The sequence below is a fragment of the Monodon monoceros genome, unplaced genomic scaffold (assembly GCF_005190385.1).
Source record: "Monodon monoceros isolate NGI ecotype Baffin Bay Population unplaced genomic scaffold, NGI_Narwhal_1 Super_Scaffold_9, whole genome shotgun sequence".
In the NCBI taxonomy this organism is placed as follows: Eukaryota; Metazoa; Chordata; class Mammalia; order Artiodactyla; family Monodontidae; genus Monodon; species Monodon monoceros.
In genome coordinates this window covers 57652131-57674359 of record NW_021703786.1, presented here as the reverse complement: position 1 = coordinate 57674359, position 22229 = coordinate 57652131, and the positions used below count along the sequence as shown (strand labels likewise).

Below are 22229 nucleotides of genomic sequence, written 5' to 3'. Positions count from 1 at the left end.
TAAGTGCTTTACCTAAGGCCTCCTGAGGTCACTTACTCTTCACAGCAACCCTGTGATTTAGGTGCAGTTCCTGTCCCCATTCCTGGAGGGTTAGGGCTGTTAAGTTTCAGGGCTTGATTCAAACTATGTCTGTCTACACCTGCACTGCCCAAGGTGGTAGTCACTAGCACTAGCCTCACGTCGACTACTTGAACGAAAATGAAAAGTTCACTTCCTCAGTTTTGTTAGCACATTTCACATGCTCAGAATATGGCTGGTTCATGTTGGCCAATGGAGATTTACAGGGTGCTTCCAATGCCATAAAAAGTTCTATTGAACGGCACTCGTCCATGCTAAATTGTTTTCCTTTTATTCAAATAAATCAGCCTCAGGCGGTGCAGGAGCCATTCTTTCTAAGCAGGCTGTGTAGATTTGTCCTCAGGTGGGTCTTTAAAGAGCAGTCTTTTTTTTTTGCGGTTCTCGGGCCTCTCACTGTCGTGGCCTATCCCGTTGCGGAGCACAGGCTCCGGACGTACAGGCTCAGCGGCCGTGGCTCACGGGCCCAGCCGCTCCACTTGTTTCCAGATTTTGGGGAGGCAGATCCTCCTGGAGCCCTTTATCCCCCCGAGGAGTAGCCCAAACAACCTCCCTTTCCTTCCTACCTGATCATGGTTCCCTCCCTTCACACCGGGGCCCACACACTGTAATAGGAGAGCACAAAGACATAAAACCCATTTTGTTTTCTTTCAAGTGAGACTTCATTCCTGGCGGCCAGGCTGAATACAAGTTTTGCCAGTTATAAGCATTTCTGGGGACAGTCTTTCTTTTAAATACAACTTTAAAATGAGCCTGGAAGTAGAAGGGGCAGGTAAGGGAGAAAAGACTGCCGCCAGGACGGGCTCTGTGGACAGAGCTTCAACAGCCGGCCTTCCCTTCACTCCTTAATCACTAGGAGAATTATCGGGGGTGTGGGGGGAAGGACATACATAACTCCAAGATAGTTCCTGGCTTTTTTGTTTTTGTTTTTTTATATATATATATATATATTTTTTTTTTTTTTTTGCGGTACGCAGGCCTCTCACTGTTGTGGCCTCTCCCGTTGCGGAGCACAGGCTCCGGACGCACAGGCTCAGCGGCCACGGCTCACGGGCCCAGCCGCTCCACGGCATGTGGGATCTTCCCGGACTGGGGCCCGAACCCGTGTCCCCTGCATCGGCAGGCGGACTCTCAACCACTGCGCCACCAGGGAAGCCCTGTTTTTGTTTTTTTAAAAGCTGCTTTTTAAAGAAAAAAAAAAAGAGGTCAAAACCAGCACGCAGATCTGAAAGACCTATGTAAACCGGCAGGAGAAACTGACTTCACTGGTGGTACCCACAGCAATTAACCAGTCTGGAAGAGACCATGCGTGGTTGGTGGGTTCTGGAAGATGCACAGCTTGGAGAAGAAAGCCCGTTCCCCCAGGTTCTGTCCTGTGCCTGCCTGCCCTGTCCAGGAGTAGTGCAGTGGGGAGAGCACAGCCAGAGGGCGAGGGCAGGCAGCAGTCCTAGCAGGGAGCTACCAGTCTCCGTTTCCGGATACAGGCCCAGATCCACTCCGGGGACACCTGCTGGGCCTCAGGGTTCTTGTCCCTACTACCCAGCACATGTGTGGCTGAGGCCACGTCAAATTCCTGCGCCAGGTCCCCATCGAATGCCACAAAGTAGCGTCGGAGACGGCTGAAGTCTGGCGTGGAGGGCGGCAGGTAGAGCCGCACCCCGGTGAAGATGTCCAGCAGCACCTGCAAATGCATTGTGGTCAAGGCAGGCCCGGAGCAGGGCTGGACTGTGCTGGGGCAGATGGCTCTCCGCCCAGGGAGCGGAGACCAGCGAGGAGGGAGGTCAGAACAAAAGCCAGAGTCAGGGAGCCTAGCGGTCAGGACACGAGGGGAAAGAGTTTACTGGAGGAAAGGTAAAGGCATCAAAACCCCGATCCTCCAGCCACTCCAGATTACATAGGACTGACACGCCCTTCCATCCTTGCCTAGAGGAAGAGAAGGGAGAGGAGACGGGTCCCTACACTGGGGACTTGGAAAGTACGTGTCTCCAAGAACCATCCAGGGGCTGGTGGGCAGGGCCAGTGGCGCTCGGACGCAGCGATGCTGCTCGATCAAGCAGTCCACTGTGTGTGCACTAGCTGACCAAGGGGCCTGGCTCGTGACTGCACGCGGAATCCAGGCTTCAGGCAGGGAAAAGACGTAAAGGTCGTATAGGTGCTCTGGGGACTGGGTTCAGGGCCTGGGTTCCCAGACCTCTGTGCTGACTCCTGGGCTGGGGTGGCACAATCACCGTGTAGTGAGCAGATGTCGAGTTCTTTATGTGCCCTTTGGGGCAGCAACTCCCCCAGGGCTGAACCGAGTCACTGGCCTCAGTAGGCGCTCAGTAGCTGCTGTCAAACCAAAGACTAACAAGGGAGCACGAGAGGGAAGAAGACGGCCGCCAAGCCAGTGCCCCTCCCGCTCCTCGCTGGCTGGCCCTGTTCGCAGACTCACACTACTGCACTCCCACACCCAGACTGGGCTTTCTCCCCTTTAATGTCAACTGTGACTTGGGGCCGGCAGCCGGCTGGGTCCCTGCAGCCTCTCGGCTGGGCTGGCTGCTCTATCGCCTGCCTGCTGGCACAGCGCTCCTTCCTCTCTGCTCGCTGGCCGGCCGCCTCTGCAAGGCAACAAGAGGGCACAGGGTGGAGCCGCAGCACTGCCAGCTCAGCCCGCGGCCAGGAGCAGCTGCAGGAGGGCAGGGGTTGGCAGTTAGTCCTGATAACACCTTCGCTCGTCTCTCAGAGTCCAAGTGCAGAGGGTTGGGCACACAAGGCTCCCCACCCCCCGGAGGGCACTGCTCTTCTTACCCTCACCTTTGCTTGGCATGGGGTCTCATCAGGAGCCTTCCGCTTCTCTCCCACTTTCACAGGGGAAGGCTTTGCAGTCAGCTTGTTGCCTGCAGGAGAGAGCGCAGGATGAGAACAAGGAAGAGGGCAGGGGAGCGGATAATGGTCCCTGAAGTCAGGGGGGTACAGAGAAGGGCTGGGCCCTTCCTCTGCTGTGACCGTGGGTGAGACAGGAGGTAAGGGCTGTACGCTGAGCCTTTAGCTCAGAGGTGGCTTATCCCCGGCTCTGGGGGGCTCTCCCGGGGTCCTGTCATTCAGATTTACAGAGCAGGAGGATGCCCAGCAGAACAATTTCTGGCCCATGGGTGGACACACAGCAGGAATGCAGCCAACGTCAGCTGCAGTGGACAGAGAATCCATGACCTCAGGGCTGGAGTGTGAGACTGGGTCCTTGTCCTTGGTCTCTGCCCTCGTGTCCATTCTTCATCACCCCAGCCCCTACCCTTCTCCTTACCGCCTTTGCTGTTGGAGCTACTCAGCTTCCCTCCTGCCTTCTTGGCACTGGCGGAGGGCTGCTTGGGGGAGGTTCTCGGGGCCTCGTGAGACACAGCTGGCCCTGAGATGCCCTCGTTCTCTCCGCTGCTGCCCCCTGTAGTGGAGTTCCCCTCATCTCCGGCCACTATGGCGAAAGCCGCCCGCTCCTTGGAGAGCTGGTACAGTTCCTGAGGAGGGGGGAGAATCTTGGTGTATCACTCCCTTCCCAGCCACTGGCCTCAGGCAGTCTGTGTGGTGCGTTTAGGTGACTGAGGAACAATGAGGGAAACAGACACGTAACAGGGAAAAGTGGCTGGCTTCCTTGGTACTTTTCTAGCTCTGGCCCTGTTTCTGGAGTAATCAGCACAGATCACTGCTCTGTTCCCCAGTTCTTTTCCGCAACGTACAGACTGCAGCCTGGGGCCAGGTCCTCCACAGGAAGCCGTGAGCCAGGAGCTCTCCCTCACCGGGACCCAGGGCTGCCCACGGGGCCCGGTGAAGGTAGGGCTCTCTAGCGGGAGATGTGGGTGGAGGCCCAGTGCTGCTGCTCCTGGCCCTGCCACGGCTTGGTCTCCCTTTCTGATAACTGCCTTCCTTGCCCATCTCAGTGCAGCAGGGAAAGGAGAAGACAGAGGACGCAGGAGGCCAGGTGCCCTCGGTTCCAAGGCTGGGACAGTGGGGTACAGGACATACACACAGCCCAGGAGGTGGCACCTTGAGTTGGGGGAGGTTAGTGGCAGACTTCCAGTCCTTATCATCACGGATTCGGGTGCAGCGAGGGAAACGGATGGAGATCCCATCAGCTGTGTGTGCCTCAGATTTCGAGAATTCAGCCCCTGTGATCTCCCACACCGCAGCTTTCTGTCAGGAGTAAGTCAGGTCACTCCCTGGTTAAGTAGAAAACACCTCCCAACCAGTTAAAAGCAATACAGAACAAGTTAAAATCAAAAAAGCAGTGGCTAACAGGAAGGAGATGAATTCAAGTCCCACTGTTGCTGCTGATGCTGTGTGACCTTAGGGAAGTCTCGTTCCTTCTCTGGGCCTCAGTTTCCCTGTCAGTGCAGGAAGGGGTGGGCCCAGGTCACTTCTAGAGCAGACCCTCTGTGCCTAGAGGATGGGCAGTCCCTTTCTCTATTGAGGATGACTCCTCAGTGTTGACTGGTCATCCCTGTGCCTGTCACTTGACTAAACAGTCCAGAGCCCCACCCTGGGTGGACTGTCAGTGAGGCCGAGGTGACGTCTCTGGGGCACTAGAGAATGGACAAGCTCAGTTTTTGGGCTGGAGGACCCCAGGCCCTGGGCTAATACCTTAGGGTCTGGAACGATGAAGTCAGGATAGTAGATCTTATTGACTTTCAGCCAGTTGGGTATCTTGCTGGGATCCTAGAGGAGAAAAGGTGCAGTCCTGGGCTGTTGCCAAAATGAGACTTAAACCCCTTCTTGGTCACAGGCTTGTGAGAACAGGTGACTTATCACAAAAGGCTGACCCTCACCCCTTGGGATCCTCCCTGCCCAGAGATGGTGTGGCCTGGAGGGCATGCAGGCCAGTTTCCACAAGGTAGGTACTCAGAGAACTTGAGGGCCTAATACTGCTCCTATGGCCAAGCAGCAGCTCTCTTTTCTGTGGAAACAGATAAATGATACCTGCAGCCCCCATAACACTGCCTGTCTCAGGAATGATTGCCAGTCCAGAGGCCAGGGCCCCCAGGTCCCCTCCTCACCTTGCTGATCTTCACCATGTCCAGTTCCTTCTGTAGGCGGGCGAGCGTCGCATCATCGTGGCCTCCTGCACACTTGGTGACTGTGCACCACTTCTGGCTACTCGGGTCATAGCAGCCCATGAGGAAGATGGACATCATGCCACCTGTGTGGAAGAGGGACTAAATAAACTCGGGGGGGGGGGCATGTCTGCCACCCCCTCGTGCCCTGTGAGGGGCAGCCTGCTGGAGGAAAGGGCCCAGGCCTTGGCATCAGAGTGCCAGAGATCACCTCCTGGATCTACCCCTTACTAGCTGTGTAAGTTTAACCTTTTTGAGTCTCAATTTGCTCTTCAGTGAATTAGGGATAATCACACCTGATGTTGGGCTCTGGTGGAGTAAAAGGAATTGAATAGAGCCTGGCACACAGAAAGATGCCTACCAGTACTAGTTCTTCAGACCCCAGCTTCCTCTCCAGTCAGGAAATGGAGATTTTCCCTGAGGAGAAAGCTGCCAGTCCCTGAAGAAATAGTTGGTGGTGAGCTTCTTTGTGCCAGGCTAGCACAGGGTACTCTTGCCTGATCTCTCCCTTACCAGGTCCGCAGCTCTCAATGTCCCTGCCTGACGTAGCATGGGTGAGGTTGGGGCCCCTAATCCCAGAGCTTTGGAAGTCATGACTGGCCACGCTAGCAGACCAAGCCAGCAAAAAGGCCTGCCTATTCCTTGAGTGGTACCTTTCAAAGAAGTACCATCCCAGGGGCCAGAGGCCACCCTGACCTTTGCTCCCTTGCCCATAGAAGGCCCCAAGCACCACCAGGTCAGCTGTGTCAGCCATGGCCCCCTCGTTCAAATAGTCCTTCTTCACTTTCAGCCAATGACGCTTTCCAGGCTCATATGTACCCTGAGGGGAAGCAAGAGAGAGACCACAAACTAGAATGGACATTCTATGAGGGTGGGCTTTTTACCTCTTTACGCGACATACTGGATCTGTCACAGTGCCCAGCCCGCTCTGCTCCAGGCACTAAGGGAGACATACATAAACCCATCCTCTAGGATCCAGAACTCTGGAAAGACGCCCCCCAGCACTCACCCCCAAACACCTCAGACCACCACCGCCACCTCCTGGCCAGGGCTGGAAAGGCTCAGGGGAGGGCTCTGCAGGAGAAAGCAAAGGATGTGACCGTCTTACCTTCACGTCCTTCAGCACCAGCCCTTCCAACCCCTCTTGGATCACCCGGTTGATCATGTCAGCCAAGTCAGAAGCTTTCTGAGGGATAACAGGAGAGACGCTGAGGTTGGTATGAGAACAGAGAAGGGCTCTGGGAGTGAGGTAGAGGGGAGTTTCTTTTCACACACTAGCAAAGCGTCTGCTGGAAACACCCTGACTTGAATAGAAGGAACAAAAGCGCTAGCAGAGCAGCGACCAACCAGAGAGCTGCTTCAGCTCAGAGATACTGGGAGCCCACCAGGGAAGGATGCTTCATGCCCTGCCCTCCCAGGTGGAGATTGGTAGACAAATACAGGCAGACCTTGTCTTCCTGTGCTTTGCTTTGTTGCACTCTGCAGATACTGTGTTTTTTACAAACTGAAGGTTGTGGCAACCCTGTGTTGTCAGATGATGGTGAGCATTTTTTAGTATTTTTAATTAAGGTATGCACATTGTTTTTTTAGACATAATGCTATTACACACTTAATAGACTATAGTATTAACATAATGTTTCTATGCACTGGGAAACCAAAAAATTCATATGACTTATTTTATTGTGATACTGCTTTATTGTCTAGAACCAAACCCACAATATCTCCAAGGTATGCCTGTATACACATCAGCTTCCCTCATAAGAAAATAATTAAGACTCATTCTCCCAGTCACATCTGACCCAAGGGGCTCTCTGCCCTGCTTTCAAACCACTAGGACACTGCCTAGGGTGGGATTCACTCACTGCGACTTGCTTCATTTCTGAGAACATGATCCGGTTGGGAATTTCAACCATGTTATCGTGAAGAAACTTCCGCCGCTCAAACAGAGGCCTGAGGGGGACAGGAGAACTGAGGTCAGGCCAGGATCCTCCCACCCCCTTGAGGAGTTCCGAGGAGGGAAGGGGCACAACAATGAACTTCAGCTTCAGGGTTTGCCATGGCTTAGGGCCCTCATGTCTAACAGTTCTGCCTGCCCAGGGTGACAAGGGCTCCACTGGGACCAAACAGTTATAAGCCATGGCACAGAGCCACTTAATTGCTGTAGTTCCTGTCTCTACCTCGTCATCCCAAACAGACTGTATAAATCCTGGTCCCATTTGAAAAATAACTCCGACTCTCATTTTCTGCACCCTGCTTCACCCTAGGCCCCAGGCGGGCTGGTGCTTGGGTGAGCAAGCTGACAGGCCTCAGGACCTGAAGCCCAAACCCCAACTCCTACCCCCAAAGTTCTTTCTCCCTTCTGTCTCCTTCCCCTTCCACACTCAAGGCTGGTGTGGAGGGTGGGGGCCGGGATGCCTCTCTAAGGGAGGAAGGGGCCAAAATGGTTTCTCAGGCTCAAGAACTGGATACAGCTAAGTCAAGACTGCTAGTTATCCCTAAGAAGGCCCCAGCCACAGAACACTGACAATCACAAGCTTCCTGTTGTCGGGCTCTTCCAAAAACAAAACCTCTGAGCTGAAAACTATCTGCCTCATGTACCCGTCGGTGCTGCTGAAGATAAACTGAAACCCTACTGTGCTCATAGTCTGTATCTCATCAACAATCCATTTTGCTGTGGGTGGTTGAGTTTCCTCTGTGACTTAAGCATTCAGAGCCGAGACCTAGTCAACACATCAGCTCTTCGTAACATTGAATGTGGAGCTGTGTAGCAACTGTGCTGGCTCTCAGCTCCCTCCCGCTGCAGCTCCTGGGCACAAAGAGGCACCAGCTCCAGCCACTTCTCCTCCCTCCTGTCCACTCTGAAGCCCTCACCTCCCCACCCAGGAATCAAAAATAGATTCCTCACCTATCCATCAAGCTGACATCATTGAAGAAGATACAATCAAAAACAAACAGGCAGACATTAGCATCCTGGAAGGCAGCTTTCTGTAAGGGAAAATGAGGTAGTAGGTACATAAGGGACAAAAATAAGAGGGCATGAAAAATGGGGAGTACCGGTCCACTTCCAGAGACCCTCTGAAGCATCTGATACAAAAGGCCTATTTGTGCTGTGAAGTCCCTGGGCCATAAGGGCACTTGACAGATAGTCCTGAATAGAGACTGACCCAATTATAAGTTAGTTGCCACTACTAGCTCTTTTTATGCAAAACACAAAAACACATTTAAACTCAGGGCTAAATTCAGAACCAGTTCAGAGATGAAGATAAGCTTGACCCTAAGTAAGTGATACATTCCTCTCCATTCTGACTGACAGCACACACACGTGCACACACTCACTCTTGCACATCTGGCCCTGAGCCAGTACCTTGTGCACTCCCAGAGTCCCAAAGGGCAGTGGTTTGCCTTTCTTGTTGTCGATCAGGAGCACCTCAGAGTCCAAGATCATGCTGTGGCCCCCAGGGAAAGCCTGGGGGATGTAGTCCTTAAAGTGGGCCACCTGGAGGCAGAAGGGGAGGGAGTCAGGGAGGGAGTCAGGCCCCAGAAGGAACACAGAACACCAACATGTGCAAGCCGAGCTAATGTGCAGAATAGACCTAGGCCTCGGCAGCCACCTAGACAAGAAGAATCAGCTATGTTTCGGGACCTCTGCCCAGACCCAGGAAGAGGTCAGCCCATGTTGAGGTCATTTTCTATTGGCTGCAGAGGAGAATTTGCAGGAAAAAGGAAGAAACTGAGAGTGAAAATGAGGTGGGGGGCAGACAAACACAGAATGGAGGGAGGGAAGGTGGGCAGGCAGAGATTTGTGCAGGAGAACGGACCAGTTGGAAAAAAGATGGAAGGGAAGAAATGAATCCCCTTAGGAGGAGCAATGAAACGTGAGGAGCTTCTTCTCTGAGTGGGAGCTCTGAACCCATAGCCATCTTCAGAATGAGGAAGAAAAGGATGTTTGGAATTGGATTTTTTTCCTATGAAAGGCAGAGCCTTAGTGTTTACAGTCCTACAGGAAGAGGTCCCACTGTAACCCATGGTGGCCCTTGCCGAGTAAGGCCACGAAGGCAGTCCAGGGAGCATTACTGTGGTCCAATCCTCCCCTGGGCAGGGCACTTAGGCCATCACTGCCTCAGAAGCTTGGAGCGGGTACAGAAGAGGCCTGCACATCCATCCCACTCTGCTTCCATCCGGGACCCAGCCCTTCATGAACCAAAGCAAAAGGGAGAGAGGGATGAATGAAACTCTGGTAAGGGAGAGCAGGGAAACGGCTCCCAGTCTGGAAAGCTGTGCTCAAATGCCTTCCTAAGGAGCAGGAGGTGTCCCCAGAACAAGCTCACCAGGAGCTGTTCCTCAGCAGTTTGACTGTGAGCCCTCCCTACGGAGCAAGTGAGCCCACACTAATGCTCACGGGGAGGTTGTGCTCAGCTTTCCAGAACACCCAAACCAAACGGTCTGATTGCCCAGTGCTCTAGCAGGCAGGAGAGGCTGAGGGAAGGATGCGAGCCCCATACCACGTCTCCTCTCCTGGGGCTCTGAGAAGTGAAGTCTGAGCTAAGATAGAAGGGGGAACAAGAACAAGAGGTCTACCTACCCTCCAGCTACTGGAGCCAGATGTTTCCACTGCTTTTCCCTGGACACCCCCAAAAGCTCCCAGAGGCCCCGGGAGCTAAGAAGGGCTGAGGTTCTCAATGCCCTCTGATTGAGGGCAGGATTCTGGGCTCCCAGAAATCCTTGTGGGATTATGTTTACATCTGAATGTAAGCTTCTGGAGGGGCAGAACTTCCACCCTTTATTTTTTTTTTTAAATGCTGGATGCCCACTACCTAAACAGCAACCAGAATACACTAAACACTTGATAAATATCTGTTGAACAAATTAATGAATGACAGCCCATTGGCCCTTTGTACCTGAGCCATGACTTAGCTAGGGGGGACCCAGAAACGCAGAAGACAAGCACTGCATGTGGCTCACCAGCTGAGCTCGCTGTCCCGGCATCACAGCTGGCATCATTGCCCACAGGCTCTGTGCTGACTGACCCCTGTCTGCGCTCTTTGGCTGTCCCTACTGAGCAGCCCCTCATTATTGGAAGACTCCAAAACGGAATACATGAATTCATTCTTTCATTCAACAAATACAAAATAGACCCTATTTTACACCAGAGCTGGAATGGCTATGGAACATTGGCTTTGAGATTCTTAGAGGCAGGAAGTGAAAGAGTCCCAGTGGAAAGGAAGGGACCTGTACCTTGTGCGGCAGGACTGGCTTGAGACTGCGGCTGAAGTAGCTGAAGTGGTCCCCGTTCTTATGCACCTGGACTCGCTCCCCATCATACTTGATCTCAGAGAACATGCCATTCGGACACTTCTTCATCGCGTACTCGATGGACTTGCAGGCCTCGGCCTTGAGGTAGGAAAAGAAAAGCCTGGAGACTTACAGGTGCTCTTCCAAGAGGGGCTGCTCAGCAAGGACAGCCCAGAGCCCAGGTCCCAGGGACCAACAGCCAGAGCATACCCCCAGGGCAGGCTGCCGAAGAGGTGATGGGAATGGAAAAGGCTGGGCAGTGTCGTATTCCAACAATAAAAGCACCACCGAAATTGACACAGGAGCTTGCATTTTGAGGAATATATGAAAGCAATTCATTGTAGAGCAAATACAATTCCACTGAAACAGCATTTGATTTTTTTCTCAATAATAATTTAGGGTCTTGCAGGGCCTCTGGCTTATTACTGAACACACAGTTATCTCAGCACAGGGGGTACGCAGAGGTAAGATTAAAGTATGTAGGTGACAGTGAGGCTGGCAGGATGGCAGTGATCAGGAATCCCTAGGACAGGACATGACACAGGAGTGCTTATTCACATACCTGTGCTGTCCTGACTCAAACAACAATGACTATCATCTTGGAGGTATTTCTGTGTGTCAGATCATACACAAAATTTCATTTCATCCTCAATGTTGTATCTTATGCCATAAATATTGTTGTTTTCGCTTTATGAATGAAAAAGCTGAAGTTCACAGAGGTTAAATGCCCATTTTTGGTTACATAGCTAGTAAAGGGCAGAAATGAGATGTGAATCTAGGCCCAACTCCAAAGCCTGGGTGGTTAACCAGTAAGCTGTATAACCCATGCCACTCTTCAAATGACAGGCTGTAGAAGAGACGCCAGATAGAATTCTTATAAAAGTCAGAAAGGCCATAATGGAGGGGACCGGTCCCTCAAGTGGAGATTTCACTATTTTGGTGCTGGCTGTCCCACAGAATACTTCCCTGTCCCAAACACAGAACCCTAGACCAAGACTTCAGTAAAACACACAAGACCGTTTCATACAAAGCAGCGCACCCCACTGAAACAATGCAAAGGCTCTCACAGCAGGCATGGCAGCAGGTGTGGACAGTCCTGTTGCACAAGAAAACCCATGCCAGAAAGGAAATCTCATTTCTCATGAAATGAGCAGAGGCCCAAGAAGAGTTGGTCTTCATTCCTTAAGCTTCCTCTCTTTCCAGAAAAAAAGGAGACCCAAGTCACCCTGGCATAGGAAGCCTGGCTCTGTCACCAATTCTCAGAGCTACTCTGAGGCAGGTCACAGAAACAGGAGTTACTTCATACATCCACCTGACTTCAGGAAAGATGACAGGTGAACCGCTCTAGGTAGACGCTTCAGACTTCATTCCCATAAGAAAACTAAGGACCAAGAGAGGCTAAGGAACTCACCTAAGATTCTACAGCTTGCTGATGGCTGAGCCGGGCCTAGATCTCAGGCCTTTCCACCAGGTCACTCCATCTCCTCCTCTGCCTTTACTCCTCCATGAGAAACAACCTCTGCATCTCTACTCTTCCTTCCCCAAACTCCTCCAGCCAACTTGCACAGGCTGTCAACATCGTACCCTATCAGATCTCACGGGTAAGGACAGTAACCTTGGATAGGAGTAGAAAGCAGGGCCAGAGCAGCGTCCTTACCAGCATGGGCTGCACCGGGGTCATCAGTGAGGCCTGGACACTCAGAGCTCGTTTCCGGCCTGGCTCCTTCTTCACCTCCTGCTCGTTGCGGAGGACCCGCTCCACCACATCGTGCAGGTTGCGTGAGGCTTTGAAGGCTTCATAGGCATTAGGGTCTAGGGCATCTAACCTGCCAAGGCCAACAGGAGCAAGGAAACAAAAACCACTGCCTTTGACCTTAATGCTTTGGATAGCAGTCTGTCCTCAGAGAGGAGGGCTCCCAATATATGGGGAAGGAGTTATGTTCTATTGCCTAAAGACTTTCACAGGAGAAAAAGCTCTTGGAAAACTCAGCTCTTTTGAGATACTGTGCTACATGGATGCTGCCAGCAAAGAGGGGGCTGGAAAGGGCAAGCAACTCATACCATAATTATTGAACATATTCCATATGTTTGATTGTAATAACTCTATGAAAAGGTACTGTTATCTCCATTTAACGTATGAGAAAATGGAGGCTGAGCTAGGTCAAGTGATGGGTCCCACAGGAAGGAAGAAGGGAGAATCAGGATTCAAAACCAAATCAGGGCTCCAAAGTCCTGACACCAGCTGACAACAAAGAAAGTGGGCAGCTTCAACTATCAGAGCACCCGGTACTTACACATGTTTTGCACCTGAGTTCATCTTCAGATCATGTTTGATCAACCTGATGATGCATTTAAGGTCATTGGCTGTACACCTAGAGGGATGAGGCACATTCAACTTGGTCTTTGAAAAGCTCTGCACTCCCAAACCTTCCTTCCCTAGTGATTCCATCCCCCAGGCCCATCCCCACCTGGAGGCGATGTCCTGCAGGGCCTGTTGCTGCTCGTCCTCCTTGGTGAGCTTGGAGAGCCGCAGGAGGAATTCATCCACCTCCTGGATGGTAAGAAGGCTCTTGGCAGCTGGGGGGAAAGACTTGCTCTGCTCAAAGAAGACTCTGATTGTCTCTGACACGTCACCCTGTCTCCAAAAACCAAAATGCCACTGCAGCAACCCCAGAGTGGCCAAGTGTAACCCCTGAGTCCCCAGGACTAAAGGGTGAATCAGAGATTTCAATCACCGCTCCTATCCCCAACTCACACACATTGACCTCACTTCTTAAGAATCTGTCCCACCCACAGCTCATGGAAAGGGTACCTCCATCCACCACAGGATCTGGCCACCTGCCTTAGCTGAGAAGTGATGCAAGAACTAATCCAGGGCCAAGCCAATTTGAGGCCTGTTAGAATCTGAACTAAGAGACAGATATGGTCATCAGATAATGGGGATGTTTGGATAGAAACTTTCCACTGTGGCACGGCTGGAGTCATGAACAAACCAAAACTGAATGGTAAGCCCAAGTTATAAGGGAAAAAAAGCCAGAAAAAGCCAGGGTCTAGAATAAGAGCCCCTGGAGAGATAGTGGGAAGTCTCAGATCCAGCCCCTCGAGGTCTAGGCCTCTCGGGTGCAGCAGCAGTATAAGTTCAGTCCTCAGAACCTTGTGAAACTAACAGCTGTAGCCTCCCATTCAGCTCCTCTCATAATGAAAGCTTGCTCAAGTGAGTTTCAGTTTCCTAAAACAGTATGTGCTCCGCCAGAAAAAAGAGGGTACAGGTGCTTGGCTAGGCAGAACCCCACCTGGAATCCACCTACCCTCCCCTTCCTCTAACCTGCTCTAGGTCTCGTGCCATATCATCTGAGTTGCAGTTAAAAATGCGGCTGAAAAGCTTCACAATCTGCTTATCATTCAAGTTGTAAACACTCTTAATAACACCCGGCAGCAGTAGCTTCACTGTTAGGTACACGTCACCGTGGAAACCATCTGGAGGAGACAGAAGAAAGAAACCCTTCTTGAGAAATGGAGCTTAAACAAATAAATACATAACCTCAAGGAACCAAAAGAGATATCTACATTGCTGCCCTTGCCGTGATGGGACCACAGGGTAGGGTGTGCATTTCACTATGGCAGCAAAGGCCGTGGCGTTGGGTGGCTGGTGGTGTGCCTCCCTTCTAGCCCCTGGATGAACTCCTGCATGGCAGAGCCATGTCTTTCACTGTAGTGTCCCCAGTGATGAGCACATTACAGAAGCTCAATGATCATTTGTTAGATGAATGAAAGAATCACAGTTGGAAGATTCTATCCCCAAGCTGTGCAAGTGGTTCATAAAAACCTAATCAAACATGCAGGATAGTGAATTTTCCTCTTGGTCAAATGGGACAGGTTCTTCTGGCCTCCTGGGGGGCAGAATAAGGGAGGAAGAAAGATGCCAACATGTTTTGAGCAGCACTGGCTACACACTTCGTGGGGCCCAGTACAAAATGAAAATGTGGGCTCTTTGTTCAAAAGTGTTAAGAATTTCAAGATGGCAATAGCAGAGCATTAAACCAAGCATGAGGCCCCGTGCAACTGTACAGTTCACATGTCCATGAAGCGGCCACGACTGAGCTCTTTAGAGGAGAAGCCCATCCAGGATGCTCGAGGCCCCACCTCCTGCTGAGCCTTTCTGAAGGAAGTCCTGGATGATCTGGGTCTTCGTGTTGTAGCTAGGATTTTCAGCCACCATGGCACACAACTTCCGAAACTCACGTAGCAGACAATCCTTGTGCTTAGGGTCACATTTGCTTGAGGACAGACTTGTCTTAGGGGTAGGTATTGAGTGGGCTTCCCCAGAGTTGTTGGGCTTTGCTGTTGGGAAGAGGAAAAGAGAAGACAGCATAGATGATTCATTTTGCCTTGCTGAGAAGGAAGAAAGAGAAACTAATAGACACTCTGCTGGTGCTCTATACATATGTAGCTTCACTTAATCCCCCAAAATGAGCCCTTTGGGCGTAGATATTATACCCATTTTATGGGTAAAAAAGGAGAGGTCAAGTGATCTCCCCAAATCTCACAGCTGTTAATAGTAAAGAAATGACGGCCTCACACTGAAGCAGAAGACCCGCTGATGTGCATCCCTTTATATGATTGCTTCACAGAAGAATAAGGGCCGTTTTCATGCCAAGAGTGGTCAGGACGATCTCAGAGCACTTGCAAAGCTGAACCCAGAAAAGTTGGGATCAGAAAGGGGGAAGAAATCAGGGGACTCGTTAGTCAATCTGAAACCATTGCTACTGCAGATTGTCGGAACTGGAAGAAGCCTTAAAAATTATCTAGTTCAATCTCTTCTTATTGATGAGGAGACCAAGGCCAGAGGAGAGAAGACATTCCCAGCTCCTTGCCACTCCCACCCAACCCCACACCACTTTCTTTTCTTTCTTATTATAAAAACAAAAAGTAGGTCTTTCCTCCAGACACCCCAAATAACTGTACAACTCTTTTGAGTTGATCCTCTTTTACCTCCTTGTGACCATTTACAAAGTAAATTTCATTCTGCAAGCTTGCAGCAAAGCCATTAGCAAGCTGTCTGCTGATATAAGTGTCTTCTTGCCTGGGCTCTGTAAATTATAAATCTATCCTCATCTCTAACCCGGAGTCTAAAGAGGATTTTAGGGGACAAAATCTCCAAAATGTCACTATTCAGCAGCTTGTAAGAAATAGAACACCCCATTTCTCCCAAATTCGCCCCCTAGAACCAGGGCCCTTCCAGAAACACACTGCCCTTACTGTCACCTGGACTCTTCCATATTTCTATCTTTGGCCTACCACTAGACAAAAACCAAGCAAACCTCGGAGTTTTAAAATAATAAAAAATCCTAGAGTCAGACACTGTTTTTGCAATTTTATCTCCTTAATTCCTTGTGAGACACTGTGGGATCAAGGCAGGTGTTGCCACTCCCACTTCACAGATGACGCCACAGAGGCTCAGACCAGGACCCAGGTCTTCTGACCTCAAGTCCCAGCTTCTTTCACTCATTATAGAAGCAACCTCCTCAAACAACTTCTGAGCCCATGTGTTTTGACTTTATTTTCTTTAGCTGAGGCAGTCACAAGAATGTCTCCATATAAAAGACGTAACAGGTTGTAGGGTAAAAGACCATAGGTGCTGGAGTTAAACAGACTTCAGTGTAAATACTAACTCCATAACGATGCGGAGCGTTGGCTTTCTCATTCATAAAATGGGCCTAATACAAGTACTTCCCAACGTTTAATGAAGAACAAATGAAACCGTGTATGTAAAAGCCCCCAGCCCAACGCTATCTGCTACACAAGGCCATGCAGGACATCTCCCTTCTTCTCTACTTTCATCTCCAGTTTGGGCAAGTTTAGGCATGTAATTTCTCAAGATTCTTCCATTATCAAAAAAAAAAGAAGTAAAGGGCAGGTTATGTCTGATCCAGGTAAACTACTTCAAGGGGAAAAAGTCTTGACAAAACAAACATCTTTTTGCTGCAACAGAGATTAAAATATACAAAGAAATGCTATACAAGTGGGGCAATGAGAATTAGCCATTACCTCTCTGCTCAGATGGAAGCAAATTACAGTTGACCCTTCAACAACACAGATTTGAACTGCATGGGTCCACTTACACACAGATTTTTTTCAATAGCAAATAAGTACTATACAATCTGCAGTTGATTGAATCCATGGATGCAAACTGAGGGTATGGTAGAACAATGGATATGGAGAAACATGGGATAAGGAGGGTAGACTATAAATTTTCAACTGTGTAGAGAGGGTTTGGAGCCCCTAATGCCCATGTTGTTCAAGGGTCACCGTATTAAGGAGGCTAGATAGCACAGAATGTTCACTCTTTTTTTTTTGGCGGTACGCGGGCCTCTCCCGTTGTGGAGCACAGGCTCAACACACAGGCCCAGCGGCCATGGCTCACAGGCTCAGCCACTCCGCGGCATGTGGGATCTTCCCAGACCAGGGCACGAACCCGTGTCCCCTGCATCGGCAGGCGGACTCTCAACCACTGCGCCACCAGGGAAGCCCCCAGAATGTTCACTCTTAACCAGAGTCCCAAATAGGATACCAAATTAAAAGGAGGACTGTAACAGCTCAGGTAACGCTGATCTATCTTACCTGAAAAGCCAGAAAATTTCCGGGGATTGGTATTGGTGACAAATGAGGCAGCTTTCACTGGAGATGTCACCTGGCCAGTGGCTGTCAACTTAGCCTGGACAACAGTTTTCTTCTTTGGTGTGTTTGCTGCCTTGGAAGACAGATCTGTAGGACCCCAAAAGAAAGGAAAATATCCTTCAGTGGAAGATCCCTGAGAAAGCTTCTAAAGAATCTATCAACTGCTCTTACAGCCTGGCTAGGTAAGTTACTACCATGGTATTAACCCAATGCTGACTACTGGCTGGCTGGTCTTCTTAAGTGGAGGTAGTGAGTAATAGGTTATTAGGGAGAGGGTGTCCTGGGGACAAAAGACTCAGTTACTCTTTATTTTCATTAGTAACTTAAATTTTCATCGACACTGTCCACCCCTTATCCCACATATAATAATCTCCAGATTATTTGGAGGAAATCAGAAATCATGTCTCAACAGATAAAATGTGGCGACCTCAGTTTATGGAATTAGCCCCAATTTATAGATAACCAAGAAAGCAAAATGAAGATGGATAAACAGAGCATGTTGATTTGGTATAAGTAGGAAAAAACTTCCAGCTGCTGAGTTATTTGAGCTGACAGTTTACTTCTACCTCATGTTTTTCTTCCTCTGAATGAGATGGGTCAAAGGCTGAGGCCAATGGCTAAGGCCAGGCAGGGCAGGAGGGGAGCTTGAGAAAAAAATGTATGAGTAGTTTTCTCTCCCAGAAATCTCTTTTCCTCTCAAAGAACAAAGATAGATGCCCATTTTAGAGTACTCTTACAGTGACCAGAACTAAACTAAATTGAAGATATGAATATTACTTTATAAATGAAGACACCGAAGGTCAGAAAGTACAAATTGGATTTGTAAGTATCAGATTTCTAAAATATGCATACATGTGAATATGCACGTATGTGCACATATATATCTGTATATATGTTTTTGCGTACATACGAACATATATTTTCTAGTTCTGTCTGCTGAAAGGGCTTAAAAGCAAGGACACCTCATGGCACCCAGGACATGGAACATCTAGATTTTGGTCTCTTATGCCATTTCCCCACTAACAGGAATAAGGACTCCAGAGAAATGGCTGATTCCAGGGATAAGATAGGATACATACAAGGTAAGCCTAAGAGCAAGCATACTGTTATGCCAGAGAATAAGGAAGTACTTTAAAACGTTTTTAAAAATGTGATTTGCGCATTGAGGACAGAAACTAGCTTAAAGGGGCTCTCAACTGGCCAAATATGGGACAATTTAGTACCAAATTAATACAGTACAATTATAAGCCACCAGGAAAAAGTAGTAATCTATGAGTTCATACAGATAATAAGTTGATGGATAAAAGGGTGTAGTGGTAGGTACTCTATTCTTCAAAAATGTCAATGTCATAAAAGAAAAAGACCATGGCAATGTTCCAGATTAAAGGAGGCCAGAAATGACAACTAAATGAAATACCCGATCTTAGATTAGGATTCCATACTGAAGGGAGAGAAAAGCTGTAAATTATCTGATCAACTGACAAAACTAGAATACAGATGGTGGATTAAAGTATTATATCATGATAAATTTACTGGTTGATAGGTGTATTATGGTCAAGATATCCTTATTCTTAAGATATACACATTGAAGTATTTAAAGGCAAAGAGCCATAACGTATGCTCAAATGGTTCAGGAAAAAGAAACTGTGTGTGTGGAAGGTGAGAGTAAGAGAGAGCGCGCGAGCGCACACACGTGAACACAAATGATAAAGCAAAGAGAGCAAAATGTTAACAATAGGTAAATCTGAGGGAATTCCCCAGCGGTCCAGTGGTTAGGATTCTGCGCTCTCACTGCTGAGGACCTGGGTTCAATCTGTGGTTGGGGAACTAAGATCCCACAAGCCACGTGGTGTGGCCAAAAAAAAAAAAAAAAAGAGGTGAATATGAGCATTCTTTGTATTATTTTTATTCTTGCAACTCTTCTGTGAGTTTGAAGTTATTTCTGAACCAAAAATTAAAACAAAGACAGAAAGACAAACAGGAAGAAAGAAATTGGGCTCTACTCTCATCCCTTTTCTTCTCAGCACCAATAAGATGAGAAAGCAGTATTCTCCATCCCACCTGCAATGTGCTGGCTTATTTGTTCTTTCTCATTATCTTCCAGCTCTTCCCAGCCTTCCAGCTCTGTGAGGTCCTCAATTTTTTTTGTGGTGGCCCGGGCCCGCTCCAGTTTCTCAAACATGCACTTAATGTGGTACCACTCTTTCATATCGCCCCCTGACTCTGAAAAGGGATTGGGCACCACTTTGCCGATTCGGCACACCCCCTTTACAATCTTTTCCTTGCATTTTTTGCAGCCGGCTGTGCCACGCTTGGCATAGTCCACACAGAACCGTTGCTCTGCCATCTCACAGGGGCCACTGCAGAGTCCCACATGCGACCCTGGCAAGAAAACAAGGCAGGTGGCACGTGGTCTTAGATTGCTTTCCTGGAATGACACAACAGGCTTTCTTCTCTGGAGGAGGTGGTGTCCATGAAGAACTGTTTCCGACCACCGGCTGAACTGTCTTATGTCAGGCCAGTGATGTTCTCGGAATAGGCACAGTTCTTTTTGGCTGAGTGCACGGAGAGTTGGTGGTAAGAGGATCTTAAAAGCCAAAGTCATACAGCTGCATGAAAGGGTGAGAGGCAGAAAAGTGAGTTATAAACGAGGAGGTAGGCTTCTAACTTCCTCAAAGGCAGACATCCTAACACAATCCATGCTGACCAATCAAACATTTCCCAAAGTATGAAAGATTTTTTTTTCTTCCGGCTGTGCAGCACAGCACGTGGGATCTTAGTTCCCCCATCCAGGATCGGACCTGCACCCCCTGAAGTGGAAGCTCAGAGTCTTAACCACTGGACCACCAGGGAAGACCAGGTATGAAAGATTTATTGCCTACTTGATTCAGAGTTCCAATACAGGAAAATTCCGTTTGCAAAAGGATGTTCAATTATCTAATGTATACATGTGTATCTAGTAAATCACAATCAAGAGACTCCAAATAACATAAAACCTTCTCTCAGGCCACCAGCAGCCCCTAATCCTTAAAATGGATGGTGAGCCTTAAGAATAATAAGACCCTAAAGTTTCTTTTTAATCATCAAGAAAAATTACATTGGGAGTTCCCTGGTGGTCTAGTGGTTAGGACTCTGCGATTTTACTGCAGTGGCCAGGGTTCAAACCCTGGTTGAGGAACTGAGATCCCACAAGTTGTGTGGTGCAGCAAACAAAACAAAACAAAACCCACTACATTATGCTCATAAAGTTTTTAATGTGAAATATAAAATATATGCCGTCCTCAGAAAATAATTAAGCCACTATATAGATGTGCGATTTAATCAGAAGCCCTATTTTGAGACGCAATTAAATGGAGCCTAAAACCAGACTGCCTGGTTTCAAATCCTAGCTCATTGGCTGTATGACCTTGGTAGGTTACTTAACCTCTCAGTTCCTCAATTTCCTCAACTGTAAAATGTGGATAATAATAGTACCTGACTCAAAGAGTTGTCACTCTAAGAATAAAGCCCTCAAAATCAATGAAGCAGTTATCCTTTAAGCTGAAGCTCCCTCTGTGAAACTAGCCTGGTTATAATTCAGCAGCTTGAATTGGGAAATGCTGAAGTAGCTGGAACAGCAAGAATCAAAGGAACTGATCAATCAACCCGAATGGAAACAGGTATCATATCCACATGGCATCCCCCACCTTCTTATATCCATATTTTCTGAAGTATCCTCGCAGTTCCAACTTTAAACAGACTGGACATTATTTCCAGCCTGCACCCACCTTTGTAGTGAAATTACTATTGGGTGATAATGGAAAGCAGGCTTTACTTACTGTAGTGCAACATGATGCAGAGGACAGCAGGTAACTGGGAATCAGAGACGGGAGCACAAGTGTGACCATACAGTTCAAGGACTATGTTATCTTTGAGAATTTCCTTCAATTCCCCTGAGTCTGTTTTCGTATTTCTAAGACAGAGAAAATAATACCTACCTCACGGGATGGCTGGGAAAATTAAAATAAGTCCATGGGGGAGGCTCTGAACTCCCTGAAAATGTATACAAAAAGGTGCACATTCAGCATTGTACACTTTGTAGGGGGACAGACAGTCATGATTTTCAGGAAACTCACAAAGGTCTCTATAACCCCCAGAAGTTGAGGAACCACAAAGGTGAGGTACGGGAAAGCACGGTAGGCCCGTAAGAGGCGCTCAGAACAAGGTTCACCACCTTCCTTGGAGGGCGAGTAACGAAGCCCTCCCCCCCCCCCCCCCCGCCGGGACCACAGAAGCCGACAAGAGAGGACCTCCCTCGCAGCGCCCGACCCTCCGCAGGGCCCAGGAGGCGCTGGGCCACAAGGCACAAAGCCGCTGTGAGGAACCCCGCCTGGCTCACAGTCCCCAGAGCCGCCGCTCAGCATTTCATCAAAGGGAGCCGAAAAGGAAACTACTGAGGCCTGAACGCAACCGGGCCGGGAAGTGAAAGCCCCGCGACCGCTTTTCCCGGAGGGCCTCCCCGCGACGCTCTCGGGAGTGGGCACGGGCTACTACTGCCCGGGGCGGACAGCGGGGACACCGGGAAGGGACGGGGAAGCGAATCCCTCGATTCGGGCAGGAGGAGCCTCCAGGACACAGCCCGGGGATGGGCTGAAGGGGACGCGGCGGGAAGAGAAAGGCTCCCGAGGTCCCTCCGAAGCCCATCGACTTCAGCGCGGCGGGTGGGCAGATCCAGCCAGAGCAGTCCTGCGGAAGCCGGGGGCACCCTGCCTCGGCGCAGGCCGGTGGAGCTCCCCGGGGGCCGCCACGTCACGGAGGGTGTGCCCTGGGGCTCCGCGGGCGGGCGGAGGAGGAGGTCAGGAGGCTGGCTCCCAGCCGCCCCAGCCTCGGAGCCCGGGCTGCCTTTCTCCCCCCTGCCCGGCCCGGCCGCGCCGTCCTTCACCTGCCTTCCCGGCTCCGGCTCCACCTCAGGCCTAGGGCCAGGCACCCACAGGCCGCGCGCAGCCACCAAGGTTGTAACGCCTGTCTCTTTAAATCCGGGTCCTTGCGCTGGCCGCAGCGCGCAGGCGCAGAGGTCCTGGCTCCAGAGGCGCCTCAAGTCCCCGCCCCGCGTCTGCCACGTGGGCG

At 49.8% G+C, this 22229-nt stretch overlaps 1 protein-coding gene across 6 annotated transcripts; it reads right to left on the bottom strand.

The window, feature by feature from the left end:
• Positions 1-330: 330 nt before the first annotated feature.
• On the bottom strand, positions 331-22142 carry LIG3 (DNA ligase 3). 6 transcript variants are annotated; one of them, XM_029213248.1, is made up of 21 exons: positions 22045-22142; positions 21101-21155; positions 19185-19732; positions 17067-17210; positions 14589-14786; positions 13771-13922; positions 12914-13080; positions 12740-12817; positions 12103-12271; positions 10389-10544; positions 8518-8649; positions 8059-8138; positions 7016-7103; positions 6262-6339; positions 5850-5973; positions 5097-5239; positions 4684-4758; positions 4090-4236; positions 3356-3563; positions 2863-2951; positions 331-1756 (listed from the first exon to the last, which is right to left on the bottom strand). In XM_029213248.1, the coding sequence occupies exons 3-21, from the start codon at positions 19726-19728 to the stop codon at positions 1523-1525; spliced, it is 3006 nt and encodes a 1001-aa protein (XP_029069081.1). In that variant the 5' UTR covers positions 19729-19732; positions 21101-21155; positions 22045-22142; the 3' UTR covers positions 331-1522. The 6 variants fall into 6 exon arrangements, with proteins under 6 accessions (XP_029069081.1, XP_029069082.1, XP_029069083.1 ...); XM_029213249.1 differs by lacking the exon at positions 22045-22142 and having other exon boundaries at positions 20942-21360; XM_029213250.1 differs by lacking the exon at positions 22045-22142 and having other exon boundaries at positions 331-2672; positions 21101-21360.
• Positions 22143-22229: the final 87 nt, after the last annotated feature.